Genomic DNA, 24231 nt, shown 5'->3' with positions numbered 1-24231 from the left:
CCCCCCCCCCCCCCCCCCCCCCCCCCCCCCCCCGTGAAATTGGCAGGACTCTTACGTCAGCCCCTGGCCACCTTCTCACACCTCCTCCCTCTCAGCCAGTGCCCGAGGAAGCTCCTGACCCCTCTGGGCCTGTGGTGATTACCATGCTGTCTTGCCTCCCAGGCTGCTTTATTTTCCTCTTTTTCTCAGCTGTTCCTTTGGATTCCTCCCACTTCTTCCTCTTCTCATTTTCTTGATTCACATTGATCATCTCCGATGAGCCAGCTTCGTGTGAAAACATGAAGGTTCTAATGATCTGCTTCCTCTCTGCCCACTGTTATTTATCCCAGGGAACACAGATATCTTCAAGAACTCCCTCCTGGGAGCCAAGGGTAAAAAGAAGGCATCATTTGTCCCTTTCCACAACCCTCATCCTATCTGAAAGTTATTTCTCAACCACTGAACAGTGGGTGGTATACTTGTTTTCTAAAGTCAGGAGTGGGAAGGTCATGAAGGGTAAAAGATGAACTTCCACAATGTGATTGAAACCTTATCTGCAGGTTATAAAGTGTTGAGATTCATCTCTGGAGTAGAATCCAAAATAAGCACATATTCTACTTAATTTAGCTGGGAAGAAGTTGTCAGACCTGCTTTTTTTTTTTTTTTTTTAAACACATAGACACAGCCAGAATGTGTGTTCTCCCCACACTTGCCAACCCCTGGGGAGACCACCTCCCTCCTCTCCTGCTAATCAGATCCATGCCCTGGGCAAAGTCCTACTCGGTGAGGGCTGCTTGGGCATCCCTGAGCTCCTTGTGGTCCAGCCTCTGTCTAAGCCAACTTCATACCCCAGCAACAAGCAGAGACCAGTATCTGATAGGGACTCAATAGAAATATGGGGAACGAATCCAAGAACTTTCTCTAGCCTTCTACAATTACCCCCCTGCTTCACTCTAGCATATTTAGTGTCTGTACCACTCATTTGCACACCGATGCACCTCTGACTTGTTAATTAGCCCCTTTAAGACCGAATGCTTTGTCCTTCCCACACAGATGGCCAGCTTCCTGGGGAGAAGGACAGTGCTCCATTCCCCCCCGGTGTTTCTATCGCCTGGTACAGAGATGGTGCTCACAGATAATGTTGACTGAAACACTGTTCCTTTTCGCTTGACAGCAGTGTCTGCTGGGAACCAGGTTTGGAAAACTGATTTCTTTTTTATTAATTTTATTTTATTATGTTAGTCACCATACATTACATCATTAGTTTTGTTTTTTTTTTTTAAGATTTTATTTGACAGAGAGAGACACAGCGAGAGAGGGAACACAAGCATTGGGTGAGGGAGAAGCAGGCTTCCCACCTAGCATGACCCTGGGATCATGACCTGAGCCGAAGGCAGACGCTTAACGACTGAGCCACCCAGGCGCCCCATACATCATTAGTTTTTGATGTAGTGTTCCATGATTCATTGTTTGAGTATAACACCCAGTGCTCCATGCAATACATGCCCGCCTTAATACCCATCACCAGGCTAACCCACACCCCCATCCCCCTCCCCTCTAAAACCTCAGTTTGTTTCTCAGAGTCCATAGTTTCTCATGTTTCGTCTCCCCCTCCGATTTCCCCCCCTCATTTTTCCCTTCCTAATATCTTTTTTTTTTTTTTAACATATAATGTATTATTTGTTTCAGAGGTACAGGTCTGTGATTCAACAGTCTTACACAGTTCACAGTGCTCACCATAGTACATACCCTCCCCAATGTCTATCACCCAGCCACCCCATCCCTCCCACCCCCCACCACTCCAGCAACCCTCAGTTTGTTTCCTGAGATTAAGAATTCCTCATATCAGTGAGATCATATGATACTTGTCTTTCTCTGACTGACTTATTTCGCTTAGCATAATACCCTCTAGTTCCATCCACGTTGTTGAAAATGGCAAGACTTCATTTTTTGATGGCTGCATAATATTCCAGTGTGTGTGTGTGTGTGTGTGTGTGTGTGTGTGTGTGTGTGTATACACACACACACATATGCCACATCTTCTTTATCCATTCATCTGCTGATGGACATCTGGGCTCTTTCCATAGTTTGGCTATTGTGGACATGGCTGCTATAAACATTGGGGTGCACATACCCCTTCGGATCACTACATTTGTATCTTTGGGGTAAATACCCAGTAGTGCAATTGCTGGGACGTAGGGTAGCTCTATTTTCAACTTTTTGAGGAACCTCCATACTGTTTTCCAGAGTGGCTGCACAAGCTTGCTTGGAAAACTGATTTTATAGAAGCCACAATTTTATTGTAAGTACATCTACAAAAGGAGTCTGGCTTCCATGCATTTCAAATGGAGAGATCAAATGTTATCAACCAATCGGTGCTTAGTTTTGTTCAATCACATTTATTGAGCAGTTGCTTTGCACCTGACACTGAACCACACGATGTTTCTGCCTCACATGGATTCAAAGTCAAGAGAGGTGTTTTGCTGCCCACCCCTGAGCAGGGCATAGTGTTTGTCATCACCGGCTGGCCACAGATGACTGGCGGGCAGTGTACATGGTTCCAGACACCCGGCCTGGACCTTCTGAGTGGTGACGGGCACCTGCTGCTCCCCTAGTGTAGCCCCCTTCTGGGTGGTGCTGAATTGCTGTCTCTTCCCCTCTCCTTGGTCCTCCTCTGAGATCCAGAATAGATTTTACAGAAAGTTAGCTGACTTGACTCCCAAAAAGTCTGCACTGTGGTTTTTCAGGAAACTTCAAACTTAGCGTCTTAAGGAATAACGTGTACAGGGGAAATGAACTCTGACAAGGCTAATAACAGGGATTTCAAGTAGTGTTTTAGGAAGCCAGTCGCAGAGTATTCACGTGTTGTCTCACTGGCATGTTCTGTGGCAGGAGCACCCCCACTCTGCCCTCCCCCAGTCCCAACTGTTGTGCTGCAGCAAGATTTGGTGTGAGTCTGGGCCGAGCCCCCCTTTACGAGCTGCCCTCCAGCTTCTGTTACAGCAGGAGTCTGCTGAAAGTGATCCTTGCCTACCATTCGCACACAAAGGCTGGGAGCTCCAGCAGCCTGCTCCTCGGTGCAGCTGCAAAGCCGCGTCAGCGACGGCTGAGCGACCCAGGCTTTCACCTGAAAATGAGTGGGGAGGGGTCTTGACGAGCCCTGGAGACCTCCCGGAGTGGGGCGGGGAGGGAGCTGACAGCCCGAGTGGATGGCGACCGCTGGTCCCCGGGGATCAGCTCGCGATTAGCTGCTGCCTGGAGGCTCCCCGCGCCAATTGAGCATCCTGCCTGTGGTCCAGAGGGTGCTGGCGGCGCATCTTGCGGTATGCCTGCGTGCATTTGAGCCATCGCCCAGAGGCGAGCCCGCATTCACACACGGTGGACCGGCTCGGCCAGGGCTGCGTGCAGGCAGTGCGACGCTCAGCTTTAGGCGTCTGCGGAAGCCTCCCGACTGCATGGATTTGGCTGTTTAATGAGCCGAGGTGACTGCCCGGGAAGATTTGCGAGCCTGATCCGCACTCCAGCTGCTGGGACAACTTCGGGGCTGGCTGTTTACTTCTCTCGGTGCCCGGGACTCTGGTCTGCACCGCAGCCACACCTGCCACTCGCCCGGCGCCGAAGTCAGCCGCGAGGACTCCTCTGACGGCGTCCCCGGGAAGGGGGAGCAAGGAGGGGTTAAGAGACGAGCAGAAACCCCCCCGACTGCTCAACCTCTCGTGACTGCCTGTGTTCTGGGGTTCTGAGAGGGACCGTGCGCTGCCCGGGGAAGCAATGCAAGTCTCCATAGCCTGCACAGAGCACAATTTGAAGAGCCGGAATGGTGAGGACCGACTTCTGAGCAAGCAGAGCTCCACCGCCCCCAATGTGGTGAACGCAGCCCGGGCCAAATTCCGCACGGTCGCTATCATCGCGCGCAGCCTGGGGACCTTCACCCCTCAGCATCACATTTCTCTCAAAGAGTCCACCGCAAAGCAGACTGGCATGAAATATAGGTACGGATGTCAGATTCCCTCTGCCCGGGCTTTCTGTGTGCTATACAGGTGCAGTGGGGACAGTTCATGGGTCTTGGAAAGTGACTTACCCACGGGTCGGGTGGGTTGCCTAATTTAGAATTCTCTGGTGTCTCTAAAATAGTTCCTTAGGAGAGGGGAAACCCAGAGTGGTTGTGCTGTGTGTGTAGTATGTGTTGTTTTTTTTTGTTTGTTTGTTTTTTTAATGCTGCCCATTTTGTATATTCTGAAGTGCTGGGAACACCTTAAGGGCTGTATGAATTCCAGTCTGCGCAGAGTAACACAACTGCTAGAAGCTGGTATTGAGATCAGGGTAGCCTTTCAACCGCAAATGTGTTGGTCCTATTTTATGGCACAGACTGTAGTTTCTGTGATTATCCTATTCAAATTAGTTTCCCATCTAGTACTGCATTCTGATTTATCTTTCGAAAGACCAAGGCAACAAATTCTATGCAAGCTCTTAAGGAAGTTTTGTTGCAGGAAGAAACACCCATAAAGGTAAATTAGATTGAACACTGACGTCTTTGAATCTAAATTACAGCTTGAAATAAAATGGAGAACTTCTTGTGAAATACGGAGAAAAAGTTAATTGTTTTAGTATGAGTTTCCTCATACATTTTTAAGCTGCTCTTCCTCTAGGTTGTTTTCCATAGTTGGCAACCTTCCTGGTAATAGTTGATGTTCTCCTTAATAAAGAATGACTTAAATCTGATAAGTAGAAAATTTCATTATTCAATTATGTGACTCCTGCCTTCTCATTCTATCTGCTTTGCACTGAGCCTTCCTGGCTTTATTTCTTTAAACTGACTGTGCTTTCATCTCAAAATCTTTACAGATCTAGAGGAGAGAAGCCAATGGTGCATCTTCCAAAGGCTTTGGTTCTTCTGGTGTGCAGATAGGATTTTTGTCAATTATTTACATTTAACTATTCCTCATCTTTGTTAGGAACCACGTTTAGAATGGAAGGAACTTGATGCAATTAAAATAATGTACCCCTAAGACTTCCCATGTGGGGTTTCTGAAAGACGCATTTAAACCAATTTCTATGAAAGTTACCCTTGCAAAAGTTTCTTTGTAGAGTTATAGGACAGCTTCTCATTGCTGTTGTTTTGATATATTTCTTAAGAAAGAAAGCCGTGTGTGTGTGGGCGGGGGGTGGGGGTTGCACCTAAAGCTTTTTGCCCCAACTGCAGTACTATGTGAGCAGCCCGGCTCCAGGCAACTCTGCTATTCCCAGTATTTCCACGGTGGCGAGTGGGGCGGCACAGGGACAGTTTGCTAACTGAGGCTGCAGTGTCCAGTGCATTGGCCTTTCGTATTGCTGCTTGTGTGGCGCACACCCAGCCCTGCCCCACGGACATGGCGCTGCTCTGTGTGCAGTTGGGTGCTGCGAGGGAGACAAGCTGCTGCCTTCGTCACAGGGCCCCTAGGAATGGGCCACTCCGAGATAAGGCAGATCGCAGAGGTGCTTCAAGTGTGGCTGCCCGTGTATTAGCAGCACCTTGAGTTTTTTATAAACCAGAAGAAATAAAAAGTAACGCCCTTCATTTCTTGTGGCAGAGTTTCATAGTTGCTTATGCGTCATTGTGTTGGAAGAGTTTGGCTTTGTGAGGATTTTTCGAAGGCAGGAGATTTCCATTAAGGTTTTTCTAGTAATATTTACAGCTCAGCTCCAATTGGAGAATAATTGTCTGTCTTTACAAAAGCTCAATGTGAAAGTAAGATTCACTTGGGCATCTTTCATTACTGGCAACTAAGGACAGCTCTTTTCTGACAAGTTAGCCGTCTGTGCTTTTTCAGTTTTCTTTGAGTCATTTGTTGTTTATGGATAGGACAAGGTTCTCTATCCCCTTGTATTCGGAACCTTTTTACCTATGCCAGGCAGGTGGTTTTGTGCGTGTGCGAGTGTGACTTAACCCCTCTCTTCTTCAAATTCCACTCAGAGTGCCTTTAGGAAAGAGACTATGAGATTACGCCAAATGTATACTAAGACTTTCTTAGGGTTGGAGAGATAGAGAGGGTGGGAGGGAGAGAGGGACTAGCTCTACAGCTTATAAAATATGATAGAAGTATTTTTATTAGCTGAATTATCCTTTTCTTTGACCTTAATGTCACTAAAATATCATGTGTTATTATAACAAATAGCAAAAATAAAATGGCTAATCGTGTTTACAATACCTTTCTAATCCTTGAAAATGGTTTCTATAGGCATAGCTTAATCTGGGATCCATGAACTCTCTAGGAGATTTAAAAAAAACAGGGTTTTTTCGTACATCTTTTTCTTAAGGGGAGGGCTCGTAGCTTTCATCAGAATTTGAAAATGTCTGCTATTCACTTTTCTTTTTTGTCAAAAAGCAGTGTATAGAGTGAAGAGGAATTTTAGTCAAATATTTATTGAGCATCTATTCTGTACGAGGAACCCTAATATAACTGGTTTCACAAAGGTGCAGAAAGCAGACGAGGTTTGGGGCTTACATTCAGGTTGGGGAAGCAGACCACAAATAGGAAAATAAATAATAATGCTCTATTAGGAGACATTCTTAGGAAGGCTATATTTGGGGAGGGTGATGGTCATGCCTGGGCTACCTCAGCTTCTCCATTCTGAGGCTACCATCTCTGCTTCGGTTCCAGAATTATGGTTGCATCTTGGGGCATGAGGAATTGTGCCCAGATCAGCCACCTATTTGCCAACCCAGGGACTTCTTTCAGGTTCCAACCCAGCTGGGTAAGGTGCTACCTGGCTATTGAGGACCTATTTACTATAACCCTGATAAATGAGTAGAATGCCTTCTACTCGTTTAATGCCTTATAATTTTTAAAGCCCAACTCTTATCATAACCCATGATTACCATCCGTTAATTAGGAGCTCATGAACTTGGGATTTTAGAAAGAATTAATATACACTTGTGTGAAGCATCTGAATTTTGCAAGAATAAAATACTCAAAGCCACTGTTACCTTCACATTGCCATTGTGCAAAAATCTTGCATAAAGTTAGCTATTGTTTCAAGGCTAAGGATGAAAAAAAAGTCCGCTAGAGAACTCTCTTCAAATGCTACTTTCAGCCTGAGAGAACAGGATTCCACCTAACGTTTATCCTGGGGACTATCCTGTATGTAAATAACATGAGACTATTTCATTTCTTATAGTTTTTACACTTGTGCTTTGTTAATGCATGAGAGTTCCTTTAGTTTTGTGTGTGTTTTTAATCTGAGTTCATCACACTGTTTTAGAGTTTGATGTATACTCTGTAACCGTACATGATATATATAGACTCATACATACCTCTCATCCTAAGAAAGCGAAATCACTGAGAATAGAAGATAAATCAGATTTGTTGTTGCTGCTGATTTGGTTGGTTGGGTGTCTTTTTTAAAATAACTTTCTCAAAGGATCCTACTCCTAGTATTTGACATGGTCTCAGAGCTTATGTCATTCAGATTTGAGCACATTTGTACTGATAAGCTACCCAACCCCTTTCTAGAATTGTTACTTTAGTCCTAGAACAATTTGAATATTGATGGACCCAATTTCATCTAGAAAAATCTTACCTGTAACATATACATCCATGTCAATAAAACATTGTGCTGTAATGTTACATAAAACAGGCTTTGAAACTCTTAAGAGAATTCTTCACAAGAATTTGTTGAGCAATAATCTTTAAATCCCACTTTAAAAAGTTATTTTTTTCCAGTTGTTTAGGTTAGTCACATTTTACCATTTTTGTCACTTAAAAATTTTTTTGAAATAATTATAGATTCACAGGAATTTGCAAAAAAAAAAAAAAATTTTGTGTACCCTTAATCCAGTTTTCTCTAGTGGTAACATCTTCTAAACTACAGCACAACATCAAAACTGGTAAACTGATATTTGTACTATCCTCAGAATTCAGATTTTACCAGTTACACATGTAGTCATATGTGTGTATGTTTATATGTCTACGCAATTTTATCACATGTAGAAGTTTGTGTAACCACCACTACAGTGAGGAGTCCAAATTATTCCATCACCGCGAGGCTCCCTCATGCTATCCTTTACAACCACATCCATACACTCTTCCATTCCCTAGTCTTTGGCAACCACTACTCTGATCTAGCTCCATAATTTTCTTGTTTCAAGAGCATTTATATAAATGGAATCATACAGTTTGTAATCTTTTGGGATTTTTTTTCACTCAGTATATAATTCTCTTCAGACCCATCCAAATTGTTGTGCGTCTCAATAGTTCATTCCTTTTATTGCTGAGTAGTATTCCATGGTAGGGATGTTTTGGTTTGTCCTTTGGTGGATGAATGGCTTAAAAAAATCAGGTTTTTGTCATTCTTATTTTTAGCATGAATTAGATAACTTCAGATTACAACATCCTCCTCAAATTCCTTCAGTGCTTTTCAGTAGCTCAGGGAATACAATCCAAACTACCTAACATGGCACCTGAGGTCCTTCATGGTGTGGCTTCCATTAGTTTTTCTAATCGCCACTCTGTTCTCATCTTTCCTCTGATGACCACATGCTTCATCAGAAGTACCTACTTGAGGACCTGTCATAGTACCCTGAACCTTCTTGTTTTCTTATGCTTCTGTGTCATTTTCCATTCTCATCCTTCTACTCTAGAATTCTCCCACCTCACTTGGTCAGGCAAACTCCTATGCATCCTCCAAGACCCAACTCTAGCATAACCTTCTCAGTGAAACCTTCCCCGGCTCCACTCCATATAGCATTAAATAAGTGCTCTTTAATGCCTCCACTACAACTGGTTCTTATTTCTGTTATGGAGATTATTGATTGCATAGTATTGTTATTATCTATTTGCATCTGTGTCTTCCCCATTAGTCTGTGAGCAGCTTGAGTTTTGGGGTTTATTCATCACTGTAACCCCAGAGTCTAACCTGGCACTTAGCACATGATAATGACTCGAGAAATGCTTAGACAATGAATGGCTACACCTGTGGGACACTATGTTAAATGCTGGGCATCCGAAGTGAGTAGATTGTCTCGAGTATTTACAGTTTGGTGTGATTAGCTATCTACACAAGAAGCCTGCATATGTTAGTGATACAAAGAATAATTGTTGCTGTAGTTTGAGGAGACCACATTCAGCAGGGGCTACGGGAGTCAGGGAGAGGTCACATGAGAAAAGCCAGTGAAGCTTGGTATTGGGGAAGGAGAAACATCAATATGAGCAGAGAGAGGAGGAGAAGAGCAGGCTGCAGCAGGGTGGGCAGCATGTCCCAGAGACTATGCAGGCACTGGTGAGAAATAATGGAACAGGGCAGAGGGTACATGCAGGGAAGTGGGGGGAGGGAGAGCATCTTGTAGAGGTAAAGAGGGGTCAGGTTATTGCACCTTGGAGGCCAGGGCAACCCATTTAGACATCAGGTGAACATCAGCAATGGAGGTTGCTGATTTTTGAACAGGTTGTCTGGTTAAAGTTCTGTTAAAGGATTAACCTGGCAGTTCCAAGAAAAAAAAAAATTGAGGGGTTGTAAATGTGAAGTAAGAGAATTTAATTTCATAGCATTCTCTACTTTCCTGCAGAGAATCAAGACTACAGGGAAGACTCAGACCAGATGCCTTTCCCATGCCATTCCTTTCACAGCCTCTTTATTAAAGCACACGTGTCCTCTACCGTTCTTTACCTCCCACGAATGGTGGGCAGATTTTGAATCAAAGCAATTGAAGTGAAAGATCAATCTTGTCAGCCAATTACGTAAAAGGTACTGAGTGTGTGTGTGTGTGTGTGTGTGTGTGTGTACGCACGCGTACGGGGAAAAGTGGGAGGAAATAGGTGGGCTGATGGGGGGGGGAGAGAAGAGCCAGCTCTGTGGCTGTGTTTCAGATAGAAATATTTGATTTCAGTCCAGAGAAGAGAGCAGCTTGGTTATTTAGAATGCCAGATATATATATATATAATATATATAAAAAAAATATATAAAATATATAAAAATATATATATAGAATATATTATATTATATATATTATATACATAGAATACCATTGTCGTTTCCACTGACACCCATGGGTGTGGGCTTTCCTCTCTTCCTCAAAGCAAAATGGTGAGAATGGGGAGGTGGAGAAACCTTCCTGAAAATTAGTTGCTGATTCAGTCTCATAGAGTTTATTCCACCTCTGCAAGGCAGCAGTCAGAAGTCTGGCATCCATGGGATGGTGAGAAAATGGTAGGAGGGGAGGCAGCCTCCCGGAAGTTGTTAGGCAAACGTTGTTCCAGTTCTATAGCTCTGTGTGCGCGCGTGCGCGCGTGTGTGTGTGTGTGTGTGTGTGTGTGTGTGTGTGTGCATGCATATGCAGCACATTCAAGTGAAGGAATCTCTCCAAAGTGTTTCCAGAAACAGCTCATCTTCCAGCTGTAATCTTCAATTGGGTTGTTAGATGAAGTGTCTAACCCCAATCCACTCACCTCTTTGGAAGTGCATTCGTTTTCTAGAAATCCTTTCTTTAAAAAAAAAAAAAAAGTTCTGCAAATACTTGAACTTGTAGTAATTTGAGAAACGTTCTGAGAGGAGGAAAAAATCCCATTACATTCAAAAGGGAAATCAGATTCATAAATTTGACTTTGAGTTTTCATTCATCTCTTCAAATCTATGATCTGTCATTAGTAAATTCATGAACAGAATGGGATTTAGGTCTAGTGAATCTGATCAAAATATAGAACTCTTGTTTTTTTGTTTTTTTTGTTTGTTTGTTTTTTTAATTCAAAACTTCCTTTAAGAGAGAAAACCCCTGCTTGAGAAGAATTGAATCCACAGGCATCGACTCCTACTTTTCTTTACAGGCCTGTCAAAGCCATTCTGATAGTCATTAGACATGATAAAAAAGGATTCAGTGTTGCAAATTGATCACTGTATGTTTAAAAAATATGTTGGTCACCAGTTTTCCACTCTTTTCAGAACTAGAAGATAAAAGTGATAGAGACTGAGGAGCTCAAGGCAAAAGTCTTAAAAATTTCCATTTCAATATTAAGAATTTGTAATTCTATGCGATTGCTGGAAATAAGTGAGTTAGTAGTGGATATTAGCACTGAAGGAACTTTAGATGCCATCTCATTCAGTCCTATTATTTTATACAGAATGGCCAGTTCCTTGATCAGAGTTACTCAAGGAGCTGATGGGAGGGTCAAGGCCAAACTCAGGTCTCCTGACTTCAGGAGCAGGATTTTCCTGCAGCTGCTTGGTTATGCCCCATTTTTCAACATAGAAAGAAGCACAGTATATAAAAGCTTCTAGAAAGGACAATTCTCTTCTATACATATGCATAGTTTGCAGTTGAAACTTCTCTCTAGAAGAAGCAAAGCCCTGCTGTGCAATGGAGAGCTCCAGATCAGTTTCTTCATCTTTATAGAGTTGTGAGGACCCCAGAGAAGCCCCGTGGTACGTGTTCTGAAGCTGGACAAAAATTAAGTTCCAGATGGTAGTGTGCTCAGTGTCACAGTTTCTAAAGAACTGGTGTCTCAGAAAGAGATCAAAAAGCATGGGCACAGATGATAGGATGGTGCTCCATGTCAACCCCAGATGTGAAATGCTCATTTGGACGTTCAGTACCGAACATATTTGACTCTCCGCCATGCTTTTCGAGATTACTTTGAAAGTCCGCTCCTGAGAGTCAGAATCAAAATACACTTAAAAATCCTCATTGCAGGATGATTTTCGGTTACTCAGATTGGAAACCAAAACAGAAGCCCAGCAGTGATTCTTGGAATCGGCAACTAGGGAGGACTCTGAGAGCACTCGCACAGGCCATCTGGTCCAGCCCTCATGAGAAATCTGTCCTGTTTTTCCAATTTGTGCTGTGTGGCAGCTACTTGTAAAGGCCCCTAAAGAAATATTGTGTAATCTCCTTTCACGGCAGTCATGAAAAAAATTTGGCTCTTCTTTCTAAGAATTAGAATCATTCATTAAGCTCTGAAATCTTCCAAGGAAGCAATAAAGTGAGGGTTTTGAGAACTCTTGTCTGGACCCTAACAATCCAATTAGGTTGGGAAATGAAGACAGAATGAGGAGCAGGGTAGCAAGGGTGCAGTGGTGAGGCAAGGGGAAGTACCCAGGGGCCTCCTGGAGGATCCCAGCCTCCTGTTGACACCTGGGGAGGGAAGAGATTCCTCCCCATTCTGGTCCAGTACCTGCTTACCTGGCCTGACTGTTCTGTCCCTAGGATCATCCAGGAGTAAAAAAAAAAAAAAAAAAATTGACTATGACAAAATTCCTTCTTGCAATCGATTCGGCTCCTTTCATGGTGCACTGGAAGCTTCTTGGCCTGTCTTCTGTTGAACAGAAAATGAGCTAGCTATAATTTCCTGCTTTGTACATCTCCCTGTACTTGAAAACCATTACTAATGCTCAGCCTTCTAATTTTCAGGATGGTTCCAGTTTTTTCCTCCTAGATTTCATTTTCTGAATCCCTACCGTAATTATGACTCTCATTTACAGCCTCCGTACAATGACTACATCTCCTTGAAGTCATCCAGAGCTGGATGCAATTCCAAGTAAAGGCCTAGACTTTTCAGTGCAGGATAGCAAGGTCACCTAATAACAGAAACCTGCTCTGTCCCTTTGTTTGCATTTCATGGCCATGCTTACTGTTTTTAGGGGGGAAAATCATTTTTAGCATTTTGAACTAATCTTTGAAAAAATTGCTGTGAAATAGATTTTAAAATTCTAACCCATTAGAATCATGGAGGATGACTAGGCTGATACACAGCAACTCTTACGAGATCATCAGCTCTAAAGGTAACAATGGTAACTTAAGTATGAAAAGGGCAAATCTGATATACAGGTTTCAGTGGTAGTTGGGTATCCAAATAGAAAAACTAACAGCTTATAGTATAACTAATATGCCTTTTGATATACTCTCACAGAGAAGATTTTTTAAAAAAATCTTGCAGGTTTAAAGATCAAGGCAACTGTACAGGACTATTGTTATTAAGCAGAAAAGTTTTTTTTGTATTGGTAATTAACATCTTCCAAGAGAGTGCCCCTGAAGGGATTCAGCCGCAGGAAATTCCAAGCACAGTGTTCTCCATGATGAGTTTGTATCTACTAGAAGGCCCATCTGGTTGAACAGAGCTCTTATGTAAGAAAAGCGTACTTTTTCCTGAAGAACATATGCTAATAAAGCACACTCTTTTTCATTTCTTTGAAATTAATTTCTACTTTAAACTTGGTTTTTATGTTACTGGGTTTTTGTTATTAGAATCTTTGGCCTGAGACCACGGCAACAAGCTGGTTTATAAAAATCAGCTGTGTAAATAACATGGCTTTACCGAATGCTACTCCTCTCTCAACTCAAGAACTAGCAAAGAATTCCTCTGAGGCATTTTGATGGAAATAGGCCTTTTGACTCACTATTACTCCATTTCCTACCTCCACTTGCCCAAGCACCTCCGCATTATGGAGTCTTTGCATTTACTGAAAAGACTGGAAATGCTCAGAAAAAGTCTTTGATTTCAGAGGGTTTTCCTATTGCTGCAAAACATATTTGTTCAGTTTTAAAAGAAGATCTATGAACTACTTTAAGAGAAAGCGGGAGTTGGGAAATCTGTGGTCTGAGGTACAACTTCTCTCTCAACAATGGCTTCTCTTTCATTTGCAAAGAAGTTTCAGATTTCAGTTTCACTCAAATACAGTTTCTCCAAAAGCCATCTTCTGAAATCAGGAGGCTCCGATCTTAGTCCCCGAAAGCACGGGATCGCTCCTTACCCAGAAAAGCAAGTGTATGCTTGCCTGAGGACTTCAGCTTCCAGCAGCTCTTCCCCACAGGCTTCAGCAGGACCTTCTGTGGTCCTGTTTCAGAGAGGTGATTTTGAAGGGAAACAGCAAGTATGCTTAGGAAGCAAAGCCGGACTCTTCATAGTACAGTCCTTTCCTATTGCCGCTGCAACAAACTACCACAGAGTTAGTACTTGCACACACAGATTTATTCCCTCACAGTTCTGGGAGTCAGAAGTCTAAAATCAAGGTGTCAGGAGGGCTGTGTTCCTTCTGGAGGCTTCAAGGCAGAAATTCATTCCTTTGCCTTCTCCAGCTTCTCGAAGACCCTTGCATTTTGTACTTTGTGGCTCCTTCCTTCATGACCAAAGCACGTCTTTCCACTTCTGGTTCTGTCTTCACATCTCCTTTTTTCTCACTTTGATCCCCTTGCCTTCTTCCTGTAATGACTCCTATGATTAACACTGGGTCCACCCAGCTAATCCAGGGTAATCTTCCCATCGCAAAATCTTGAACTTAATCACCTCTGCAAAGTCCGCTTTATGACCTAGGGTAGCCTCTTCATGGGTTTCAGAAACTAGGGCGTGAACACCTCTCAGGGGCTGTTGCACAGTCTGCCATACGTGCCATGCTAATAGTTATGTCAGAGAGGGGGGAGTTCGAGGAGCCCACAGTATCGGGCATTACATCCTCCTCGCTTTCTCTAGCATCTAAGACTGAGGCAAGACCGCAATAGGAATAATGAGGTCATTGAAAACGCAGGGCACTGGGGATTTTCTCTGTGTAAGGCTAGTGCTTAGGTTTTTAATCAGAATAAAAATTCCTATTCACAGAGTATAGCTCCAATGTGAAAAAAGTTTCAACAGTCTTATCTTGGCCTTGGCATTTGCTAACATGGCCATTATTGCTCAAGTCTGCTCTGCTTGTTAGGCCCCTCGAGGTAGCACCTACTGGAAATATCCCTTTTTGCTTTTTTTCTTTCCTTTCAAGATCTAATTACAAATTAGAAGATTTGGTGGTGGACATTAATAGAAAAATCAAGGCCATAAAGATCAGAAAGCTGTAATTAAAATCACCATGGCTCAAAAAAATATATCTGCATCCACTTTTTTTTTTTTTTTAAGATTTTTATTTATTTGACAGAGTGAGAAAGCACAAGCAGGGGGAAGCAGTAGAAGGAGAGGGAGAAGCAGGCTACCCGCTGAGCAAGGAGCCCGATGCGGGGCTCGATCCCAGGACCCTGGGATCATGACCTGAGCCGAAGGCAGACACTTAACCGACTGAGCCACCCAGGCGCGCCTCTGCATCCACTTCTTAAGCAGTGAGCTCTGACTCTCAGTCCATCCTAGTACCTGGGGTGGGGGCAGCTGTAGCAGCTGCCGAAGGGATGCACCTGTGAGGCTCTGTGCGTGCCCTCTAACAGAACTTAACGCTTTCATAAAACTCATGCTGGTCCTGCCTCATGAATGTTGTCGCAGCAGTGTTGTGGGGGAGGGAAGAAGGACTTTCTTTTGGGGATGTGAAATTCTTTTTCTGAACCCTCCTATTAAATATTAATCTCCTGAAGCCATTAGGTTGGCCAGTCATTTTAATTTTAATTGAGTCTCTCATGGTCAGTGTTTCCTGGAGGCTGCAAGGGAAGCAATGCTTGAGTAAGAAGGAAGTGACCCTGTTGGGACCTTGCTGGTCGTGGACTGTGCTACCGCCATGAACTCTAGAGCTGGATGCAAGGCACACATTAGAATGCGGTGGTGGAGGAGGTAATTCCAAAATGGGAATGGGAAGGTACTGCTGTAGAATCCCTCACGGGGCTGGACAACTCCACGTGCACGTTCAACCCCATGATACCACCTTTCTGTAGATGTGACCATGTATTTAGAGCCACCAGTGAGCACCAAGCCCGCTAGTAGTACTTGAGAGCAGGAAGGGAAAGATCCTGACCTGTCTTTGCTGTCCCCCAGATTATCACCAACGTGGTCTGTATTCAAACTTGAAGACATTTTCCTAATACAAATAGAACAATGACAACATTGCTGAATGTTGACCGAAGAAAAGAAAAATAAAACAAACTGAAGTCTGTATATTTATTTCACTCATGAACTCTGCCTGGTTCCAGGTCATTGATGGCCACGAATGAAGCAAATGTGATGAGTTTAGTAAGTGTACTACTTCAGCTTCATCCCTTGGCAGGAAGGCAATACTATCACCTGATTAGACCATTGATCAAAGTATTTGACCTTGAACGATGATTAGTTTTAGCAATAGAAACATTCATAAAATGTTTATAGTTTTATTTGTTGGTTATTTCTGCTAAGGATATTAGCAGAATGTAATCACTTGATATTTTGAGATGGAAATGTTTTGGGGACAGGGTTTGACAAAGACAAATACTAATCATTAACAGAATGCCCGAGTAACATTCTATATCACTAAAATCTTTGTTGATTGTCTCATGTAAACATTTTAACCAAGAGATTGAAAGAGCTTAATATTATTATCTTTGAGGAAAACCTTGAAAGGGGGTAGGAGGTAGTGTTATGCCCTTTTTCAGTTACAGCAACTGAGGTACAAAAACAAAACCTAATGATACGTTGTACAGTCTAAATTATCAGAATTTTGGTTTCAATTTGAGGCTCAGACAGCTTCTGGCCAATTTTTCCTTATAATGACCAGCATATATTTATGCCAGTGGTGACTCAGAACAAAAAGAAATCTAACATTGGCAAGTGACATTTCTGTGCAAGGCTCTGTTTTCCCTTGTTGGCGTGAGACAGTGGAATGGTCCAGGTGCTGGGTACCCTCCATTGTTACTCTGCCCAGAAAGCCAGGGCAGAAACAGGACTAGAGCAGAGTATAGTGGTGCTAAGACGTCCACTTGAGCTCAGGGCTGATCCCAGAATCCACAGGCTGATGGGAAGTTCAGAGATTATGTGGGGTTTTTTTTTTTGGCATATCATGCTACTAGAAATCTGTCTCGAGTGGGAATAAGTACATCTTCAGGTATGAGTAGGTAAAATTATATGTGGCTCAAGGAGGAAACAGATATTTTCTAGTTGATTTTTTTTTTTGATAAATATTTGTCATACATATTTAGCCCAGTAAGGGAGGGGTGTGTGTGTGTGTGTGTGTGTGTGTTTAAGGTGCAAACAAAAAACATGGATATTAGCAGTCAATGGCTTCATGGTATTGTAGTGGAGGGTACTATAACATTCATTTACTCAGCCTTGTCTTTGCTAGCGAATTGCTTAACTTCTCGTGCCCTGGTGTCTGTAAGAGGGACCTGGTAATCCTTTATGGGGTTGTTTGAAAGATTATAGGAGATAATGTATATACAATGTAAAATACCCATTGTTATCCATCATAAATTGTCAATATCACTGACACAGGGACAGAATAGATGAAGCCCTAAAGCATATGGTGGTATCATTGCAACAGGTCTTTTTTAAAAGTCTTGTTTTGTTTTGTTTTGTTTTTGCTTTAGAACATTCATATTTTAATCCTCTCCTGTGCTAGCACAATGTCTGGCTTGTTGTAGGTGAGCAATAAAAGCTTGTTGGATGGGTGATTGGGTGCATGAATGATTCAGTTTTCATAAGCTTCAAAGACATCCATGGGATTGTATGATAATATAACTCTCTTGGCTTCCAGTGCAGGCTTCATTCTCTACCAGACTTGTCCTCTTCACGGTCATGATGAGTTTTCTTTCCTTCGGTGGCAAGAATCCTGTCTGCTTTTGACCTTGGCTGCCGAAAAGCCTGACCTATGCTTGCTGGTTGCTGTTATATCTACTTACACCCAGCCTCATACAGAAAAGAATGTGAGGTGATTCCCCAAATTGCATGGATTACAGGAAAGAAAACTAGAAAGGCACGGTTAAGACAGGAATTAAGGGTGCTGGTAACATTTATCTTGTCCAGACCTTAAAGTGTGCACGCGTCCTTGAGAAGCATCTGCTGGCCATACACTGTGTTGTTCCAAAAGACAAAAGTGCGGCTGTGTGCAGGGTCTTGGGGGAGGATTGTGCAGGGACTGCCCGAGTTTTCATTGTTTTTCTGCTTAGAATGTGGGTCTGTGTAAGATGGTCATTCTTGAGTTATCACTTGATCCCTTACAAAGAAGGGAGCATTGAAAACAAGATGGTTTATAAAACTATATTCCTTACGGTAGTAAACAGAGGAAGTCAAAAAAGAGACTACCTGCATGCAAACTATACTTTGGGAGAAAATTATTTATATTGATAAATAACACAGATTCCTATTGGTCAATTAAAATTTGTGACATAACAATTCCCAAACTCCTTCAATGACTTGGGTTTTGAACGGAACATGATGTGCAAATGGAGCTGGCTGAGTTTTCTTCTCGAGGTACATCTGGTCACTCTGGCCTTTTCTCAATGGCTGCAATAAGTGGGGGGTCTGTATTCCCCAAGTGCCCAGGCAGCAGGACCACTTGATACCACAAACCCAGACCCAGTCCCTCCAGCCCACACTGAGCTACGCCATTTTCTTCTGAGATGCATGAACAGAGGAGGGATCTTCTGGTTTGGTTGCAGGGGGGGCAGATGTGGAGAGACCATTTAAAAATACGAATATATGTGGCTTCTCCCTGCATCTCTGCAGTTTTTGCTTTGTTCAAGCAAGTAGCTTATGCTTTCTTATATCCAGAAAGTGTGTTTTTTTGTTTTCAAAAGTCCAGGCCAGTTGAAGAGAGTCAGGTTTGAGAGAATAGGCATTTCCTAGATTAAGCTGTGATTCTGCTGGTTGGGAGATTCATTGGAAAGTCTGTGGCCCCATAAGTCTTGGTCCCTGATAGCATCCAAAGAATATGATAGGATTTCAAAGGGAATGGTATGGGAAAGACTGGATCCCCAGCCAGGGGTTCAACCTCTCCCAAGATCTCTGAAACTCCCTGTGTTGCTTAAAAGTAGCATAGTCAACTATCACGTAGTCTGGGACAAAGACTGTCTCTGGGGGTAAAGTGGACAGATGAGCAATGGTGGGGAGATTCCTTGGTGCTCTGGCAGCATAAGACCCTGGGACCTATTGCAACCCCAGCAGCATGGAGAGGGCAAGGAGAGAGCCAGTATTGTCTGAAAGTTAAATTTCCTGTCAGCTTGGCAGGAGGGCTCCCTGAGTTAAAATTAATTTATAGAAAAATTTTGATATGCTCTATTTCTTGAACACTTGAGTTTATGGCCTGGGTTTCTTACCTGCTTCGAGTGCATTTTGGAAGGTGTACAAGTTGGACAGGAAGGACAATCTAGGCATCATTTCAAGATGGGAAATCAGCCAACCAAAGAGGGATGAAGAAGAGGATAAATGCTTCGTGCTGCAGAGACAGGAGTCCCCAGGCTTAGCCATGCAGAGACTACATATATTTGTCTTAAGAACAAGAGAAGTTATTTTTACAGAAATAGGAGACTTTTTAATTTGAATTTTCCCATCATTTCTTTTTGTTCTGCCTTCACAACAATAGAAATTATTTATTTGGTTAAAAACTTCCTCTTGCCAGCATACTTATTTCTCAAAAGAATGATTAAATGGTCTCCACTTTGATTTAGAACAAGAGAGAATATGATTAAAATTGGAGCTGAGTTTTGTAGTGCATAGCTGAGTATAGAGAGAGAATTAAGGGCTCTGAAGTCGTCCTGAACTGAGGCCAAGGAAAGTGCAGACCCGTAAGTAAGGCAGAGCAATGCCACAGGGAGCCTGTGGACTGACCACGGCAATGCCATCTTAGGGAGCCTGTGGACTGACCACGTTATTACTAAACTCTCATGCACTGTGCTTACCACAATGTAGTAGGAGTTCATGGACAGATCTGTCTCGTTATTAAACTATTGCTCTTAAAGCTTTTTCATATTTAATTATGGTTATTCAGAATGGAGTAGGGGTTGTACAGAATAAATCCTAGCAGAGCATCATGCTCACTTATATGGATTCTTAACCATCAAGGTTGATAGGATTTCTAAGGAATGGTTTCACTCAAATACTTCCTGAGCACCCATTCTGTGCCGGGCACCGTTCTGAGTGTTGAGGATCAGGGGGTGAACAAAACAGTTTTTGCCTTTAAAAAGCTTATATTTTAGAATAGGAAAAGAGCAAAACAAACAAAAATGTTTAGCAGATCAGGAGGCGACACCTGCTGTGAAGATAAGCCGGGGAAGGGACAGAAAGTCCTGGAGAGTGCTAATTAAAGAGCAGGGACAGGGATATTTTCTGATAACTTTTCATCGTGGGCTGGGAGAAGGTGAGAGAGCAAGCCTTCTGAGTATCTGGGGGAAGATCAATCCAGACAGAGGAAACAGCAAGTTCAAAGGCCCTGAGTGTACTTGCTGCATCTGAAAACAGGTATGAGTCCAATGAGGTTGGAATGGGCCAGGGAGGGAGAGAGGCAGCCAGAAGCCAGATCCGGAGGGCCTTGTGGGCTCTGGTGAGGACTTTGGTTTAATTCTGAGTGGGATGGAGCCATTGTAGGATTTTGAGCTGAGGAGTGACAAGATCTGATGTAGGCTTTGTAGGGATTGCTCAGATACCTCACCATAGGGGTACAAGTGCAAGTCAAGGGGCCAATCAGCTGCTGCAGTCAGGAGAAGGTGGCTTGAACTGGGGAGATAGGGATAGAAGTGGTGGGAAATTGTCAGATCTTGTGTAGGCAAGCCCGTGGTATTAATGATGAAGTTCTTGCATATGGAGCTTCTAAGCTGGGCTGTTCACTGTAGTGGTTAGTCTTGTTTGAATCCAGCGCTGCCACTTACCCTGTCTTTGATGCTGGGTTAGCTTTTCATCAGTAAAATGTAGATGGTGACAGTATCTGTCTTACGGGTTGTTAAGAAGATTAAATAAAGGGCCCAAAACAACACTGATCTTAATATTTCAACATTTTAATTCTATCATGTTCATGTTAGGAAATGTCTTATGATCAACATCAAGAGTTATTCTAGTCGTGTTTCTTTGTTCTGAACAGCTATTATTAAATGGATGGCACGTTTTCAATTGATGGAACTTTATAATTTAGGATATACTGTGTATCAGCATAAAAAATTAGAATGCACATATATCCTGAAGATTTATTAGCATTAGCTTTCAGATTTTTACTCAAAGTTGTTTCTCCCTTTTAGCTAGAGATCCAGTCCTTATTTTTCCTTTTTTTTTTCCCCTTTCAAAGAGAAAAAAATACCATCAAACCCCCTTCAAATTTCAAAACTGGAAAGCAAACATTTCTTCAGGAATGCTGGCAATTTACTTTTTCCTTGCCTTACCTAATTCTCTCTGGCCCTATAGTGAGTCACAAACAATAAATCATTTTTTAAAATAAAAGGCAAGCATTCAATCATATGAATGTTTTATTTTCCTGATACAAAAAAATCTGGATTTTCATTCTGGATTGTCTGAGTTTTTGATGGATGGAAATTACCTAGATTGTCGCATGGACACAGCTTTTTAGGCCAGAATGAGGCTGCATGCTCTTTACCACTGAGGAGTTGGCCTCTCTGGTTCAATGTGGCAGGGGGCAGCCACCACAGATTGCCACAGTATAGGCTCCTGGGGTCTATCGCTCATGTTGTCCTCCATCAAGTCAACAGACCTTTATTTAGTCCCTGTCTATTATGCGCAGAGCACTCTGGTAGAGTCTGTGCATAAAGCAAAAGAAATACTGAATGCTGTACCTATTCTTTAAGGATTATCTCAGCGTTTACCTTACTGGGGAGACAAGATTCACCTGCTTAAATGGATTGAGAATAATGGAAGTAATATAAAATAGATTGCTCAGTAGAATTTTAAAACTATATCAAGTTGAATGCTATTAGCTGTGGATCCCGACTCACCCAATCCTTGTCGTCAGCATCAAAGGAATAGGAGGTAGCTGACTTGTGCTCACAAAAAGGAGCAAGGAGAAGGATGGCAGGCCCTCAGTCTTCCTCCCATCTTTGTGGTTAACCTGATTATCAAGGGTCATAAGCCAGAGAAACCAGGGGCAGAAGACTGGGACCTCCCAACTCTAGGAACTAGAGAGAAAGCCAGGTGTCTAGTGCAATGTTTCCCATTGCTTAGGGAATGAGACTAGTTCTATACAGACAGCTGCCCAGTACAGTGGCCAGCCACCTCCCACAGGGTTTGCTAAGAGCTGGATTTCAGCAGAACCAGCCCTGATGCTATCTCTACTACCCACTCCCCCCAAATGAATAGGGAGAGGCTGAGCGGGGAGACAATGAGAGGTCTGCTTGTGGAGTAGGGCAGTGCTCTTCCTCCTTTCACCAACCCCCTACAAGGGAATGAGGTATGTCTCCTCCCACCCCAAAAACAAGAGTTAGGAAAATCACTCATAATTCCACCATAACTGTCCACCATTCCCAAAACCAAGGATGGTGAGGGATGCCATCTTGACAGTTTTCAAGCAACTGGTAACTGCCTGTGTGTGGAGGAAGAGTCCGGGAGAAGATGGCGGGTGCTACATGGGGCAGGGGCATGAGGAAGTATGAAGAGGTGTGAAGGCAGGATCCGGTTGGGTCTGCAGGCTCTGGGAATTGAAGCCAAATAAATGAGACTATAGAGTTCTGGGTGTTGCAGGGGGTAAACATCAGAGGAGTTGGTAAGAAGCTTATCAGCTGAGGGTTGACAGACTAATCTCATAAAGGGCTGCACCTTCTGAGCTCCAAGAAAACAAGCCAGGGTAGCAATTAGGCCCCAGATTTGGAATGGACCAGAACTCTCCATAAGCAGAACAGCAAGGAGATGTTGGTCTCTCTTTTTCCCTCATTTTCCTGGACCAACACCAGAAGGAGCATTCAAGGAAGAGATGGAGAGGTGTCTGAGGGGCAGGAGGCCCTGTCTTCCTCCATTTTCATGTGCTAATAGTATCTTGACTAGGGTGGGGTCGGGGTGGGATGAGAAGTGAGATGTGAATTAGATATGAGGTTGACATTTAAAAAGGAAGAGGGCTCAGTCTGAGAGAGTGTCTTAAGAAAAGTGGCTGAAAAGTTATGAAATTGAGCAATGTAGCCTCAATGGAAGCCATCGCCTGGTGGAAAAGGGAGGTTCAAGCAGTAGAGTTGAAAACAGTGAGTGGGAAAAATAAAACTGACTGGTGTTTAAAATCCAATGAGGTGAGGTGTGGGTATATGCTGTGGGCAGGAAGGGAAGGGAAAGTTCAGTTCTGACCAGAGAGTTATCAACAAGGCTTCAAAGAGAAGGTGGGGCTTGAATCCTACTGTTGAAGCCTAAGTAGTGGATGAGTGGAGTAGGGAGAACAGGTGAGCCTTGCAGGGTGGTGAGGGGCCCAGCCTGGAGGGAATACAGCCCTGGAGAGTGTGACGAGCCTGTGCACACACAGCTGGCCTGGCCCAGAGGTGTCCCTTGGTCCCGGATGAGGAATTGAGGTATGGCCAGGAAGACAGCCAGTGGTCATTGCATATCCTTTTGCACTGAGTAATATGACAAGAAGGGTGCCTTAGGAAGATGACTGGCCTGTGAAAGAGAGAGGAAGAAAAGGTACTCCTTAGGAAGTTCTTCCAACCCCATGTGCGGGGCAGAGGGACTCAGAAGCACAACTACCACTTGTTAAACCCATACTTTTATTAGGTTCCATTTATTGACTATAAATAATGTAGTTGTGCCCTTGAGTCCCTTCCTCTTAAGCATTTAAGTGCTCACTGGGTAAAAAGGTGGGGACCCGAACCTCGGTTTATAGTTATCCATTCAGAAGCTAAGGCTCCATGTCCTCATACGTGCAGTAATCAGCTTTGGAGCCCCCCGCCCGTCACACATTTTATTTATGCTACCTACTTTCCTCCTGTTATCTATAATTTTAAACTGCTCTATGCTCCCCCCCTTGAAATGCATTAGTAACTATGGAAACGTGATGCTATTAGAATGGGCAGAGCTTAGTGACATGCACAATTGCAGCATTAAGGTGGTTTTACGTGACAGCGGGCAGTGTGGATGTCTTTGTTGAGGAAGCTAGGTGACAGGTATTGTGACCACATACATGTAGAACATCACCTCTGGTAGACAATGTGGATATTACACTTAAACAGAATATAGGGCTACATCGTTACCTTGAAGACCAATTCCCAGAGGTCTTAAATAGCATGGAAAGGGAGCTGTTGAGAAGAACAGAAGGAAGGAAACTTAATATGCTAAAACAAATAAAATCCCCCCAAAGTATGTGTGTTGCGGAAATATCAAATATCTCCAAATAGTGAGCAGAGATCTATGTTTATTTGGATGACCCAAACTCTAAGGAAATAGGATGATTATTGCAAGTTCAGAGGATGCAGGATGGCTGCTCATTTGGCTGTCTCTGCATGGTTTGTGGAAATTTCTCTCCGGGAAGGGGAATGTCAGCAGCTGCCTTTTCTGACAGAAATGGCCACAAGCTTGGTTCCAGCCAGAATGAGCCCTGAAGCCTTCACTCACTTTGTGACCATTCCTCTCCCTGCCCCCAGGTCTCCTTAACCCCTCACCCTACCCAATACCTCTGACTGGCCTCTTTTGCTTCACGTTTCTACTTATTAGGAAATAC

The 24231-nt window shown here is 43.3% G+C and overlaps 1 protein-coding gene across 5 annotated transcripts in view; it reads left to right on the top strand.

Moving 5' to 3' along the window:
* The first annotated feature begins 2889 nt into the window (after nt 1-2889).
* The window catches only part of KCNAB1 (potassium voltage-gated channel subfamily A member regulatory beta subunit 1), a 256454-nt gene continuing 235112 nt past the window's right edge, over nt 2890-24231 (top strand). For 2 of the 5 annotated variants that reach the window (XM_032408379.1, XM_032408378.1), the window contains exon 1: nt 2890-3971. In XM_032408379.1, the coding sequence (XP_032264270.1) occupies nt 3751-3971 (221 nt within the window). In that variant the 5' untranslated portion in view covers nt 2890-3750. Of the gene's footprint in view, nt 3972-3994; nt 4488-24231 lie in introns of those variants that run through there. The other 3 variants (XM_032408382.1, XM_032408380.1, XM_032408381.1) reach the window with 2 other exon arrangements.

This window comes from Phoca vitulina, unplaced genomic scaffold (assembly GCF_004348235.1).
Source record: "Phoca vitulina isolate PV1807 unplaced genomic scaffold, GSC_HSeal_1.0 scaffold10, whole genome shotgun sequence".
In the NCBI taxonomy this organism is placed as follows: Eukaryota; Metazoa; Chordata; class Mammalia; order Carnivora; family Phocidae; genus Phoca; species Phoca vitulina.
Note: the sequence above shows the minus strand (reverse complement) of the source record. Positions and strands in the feature narration are given on the sequence as shown.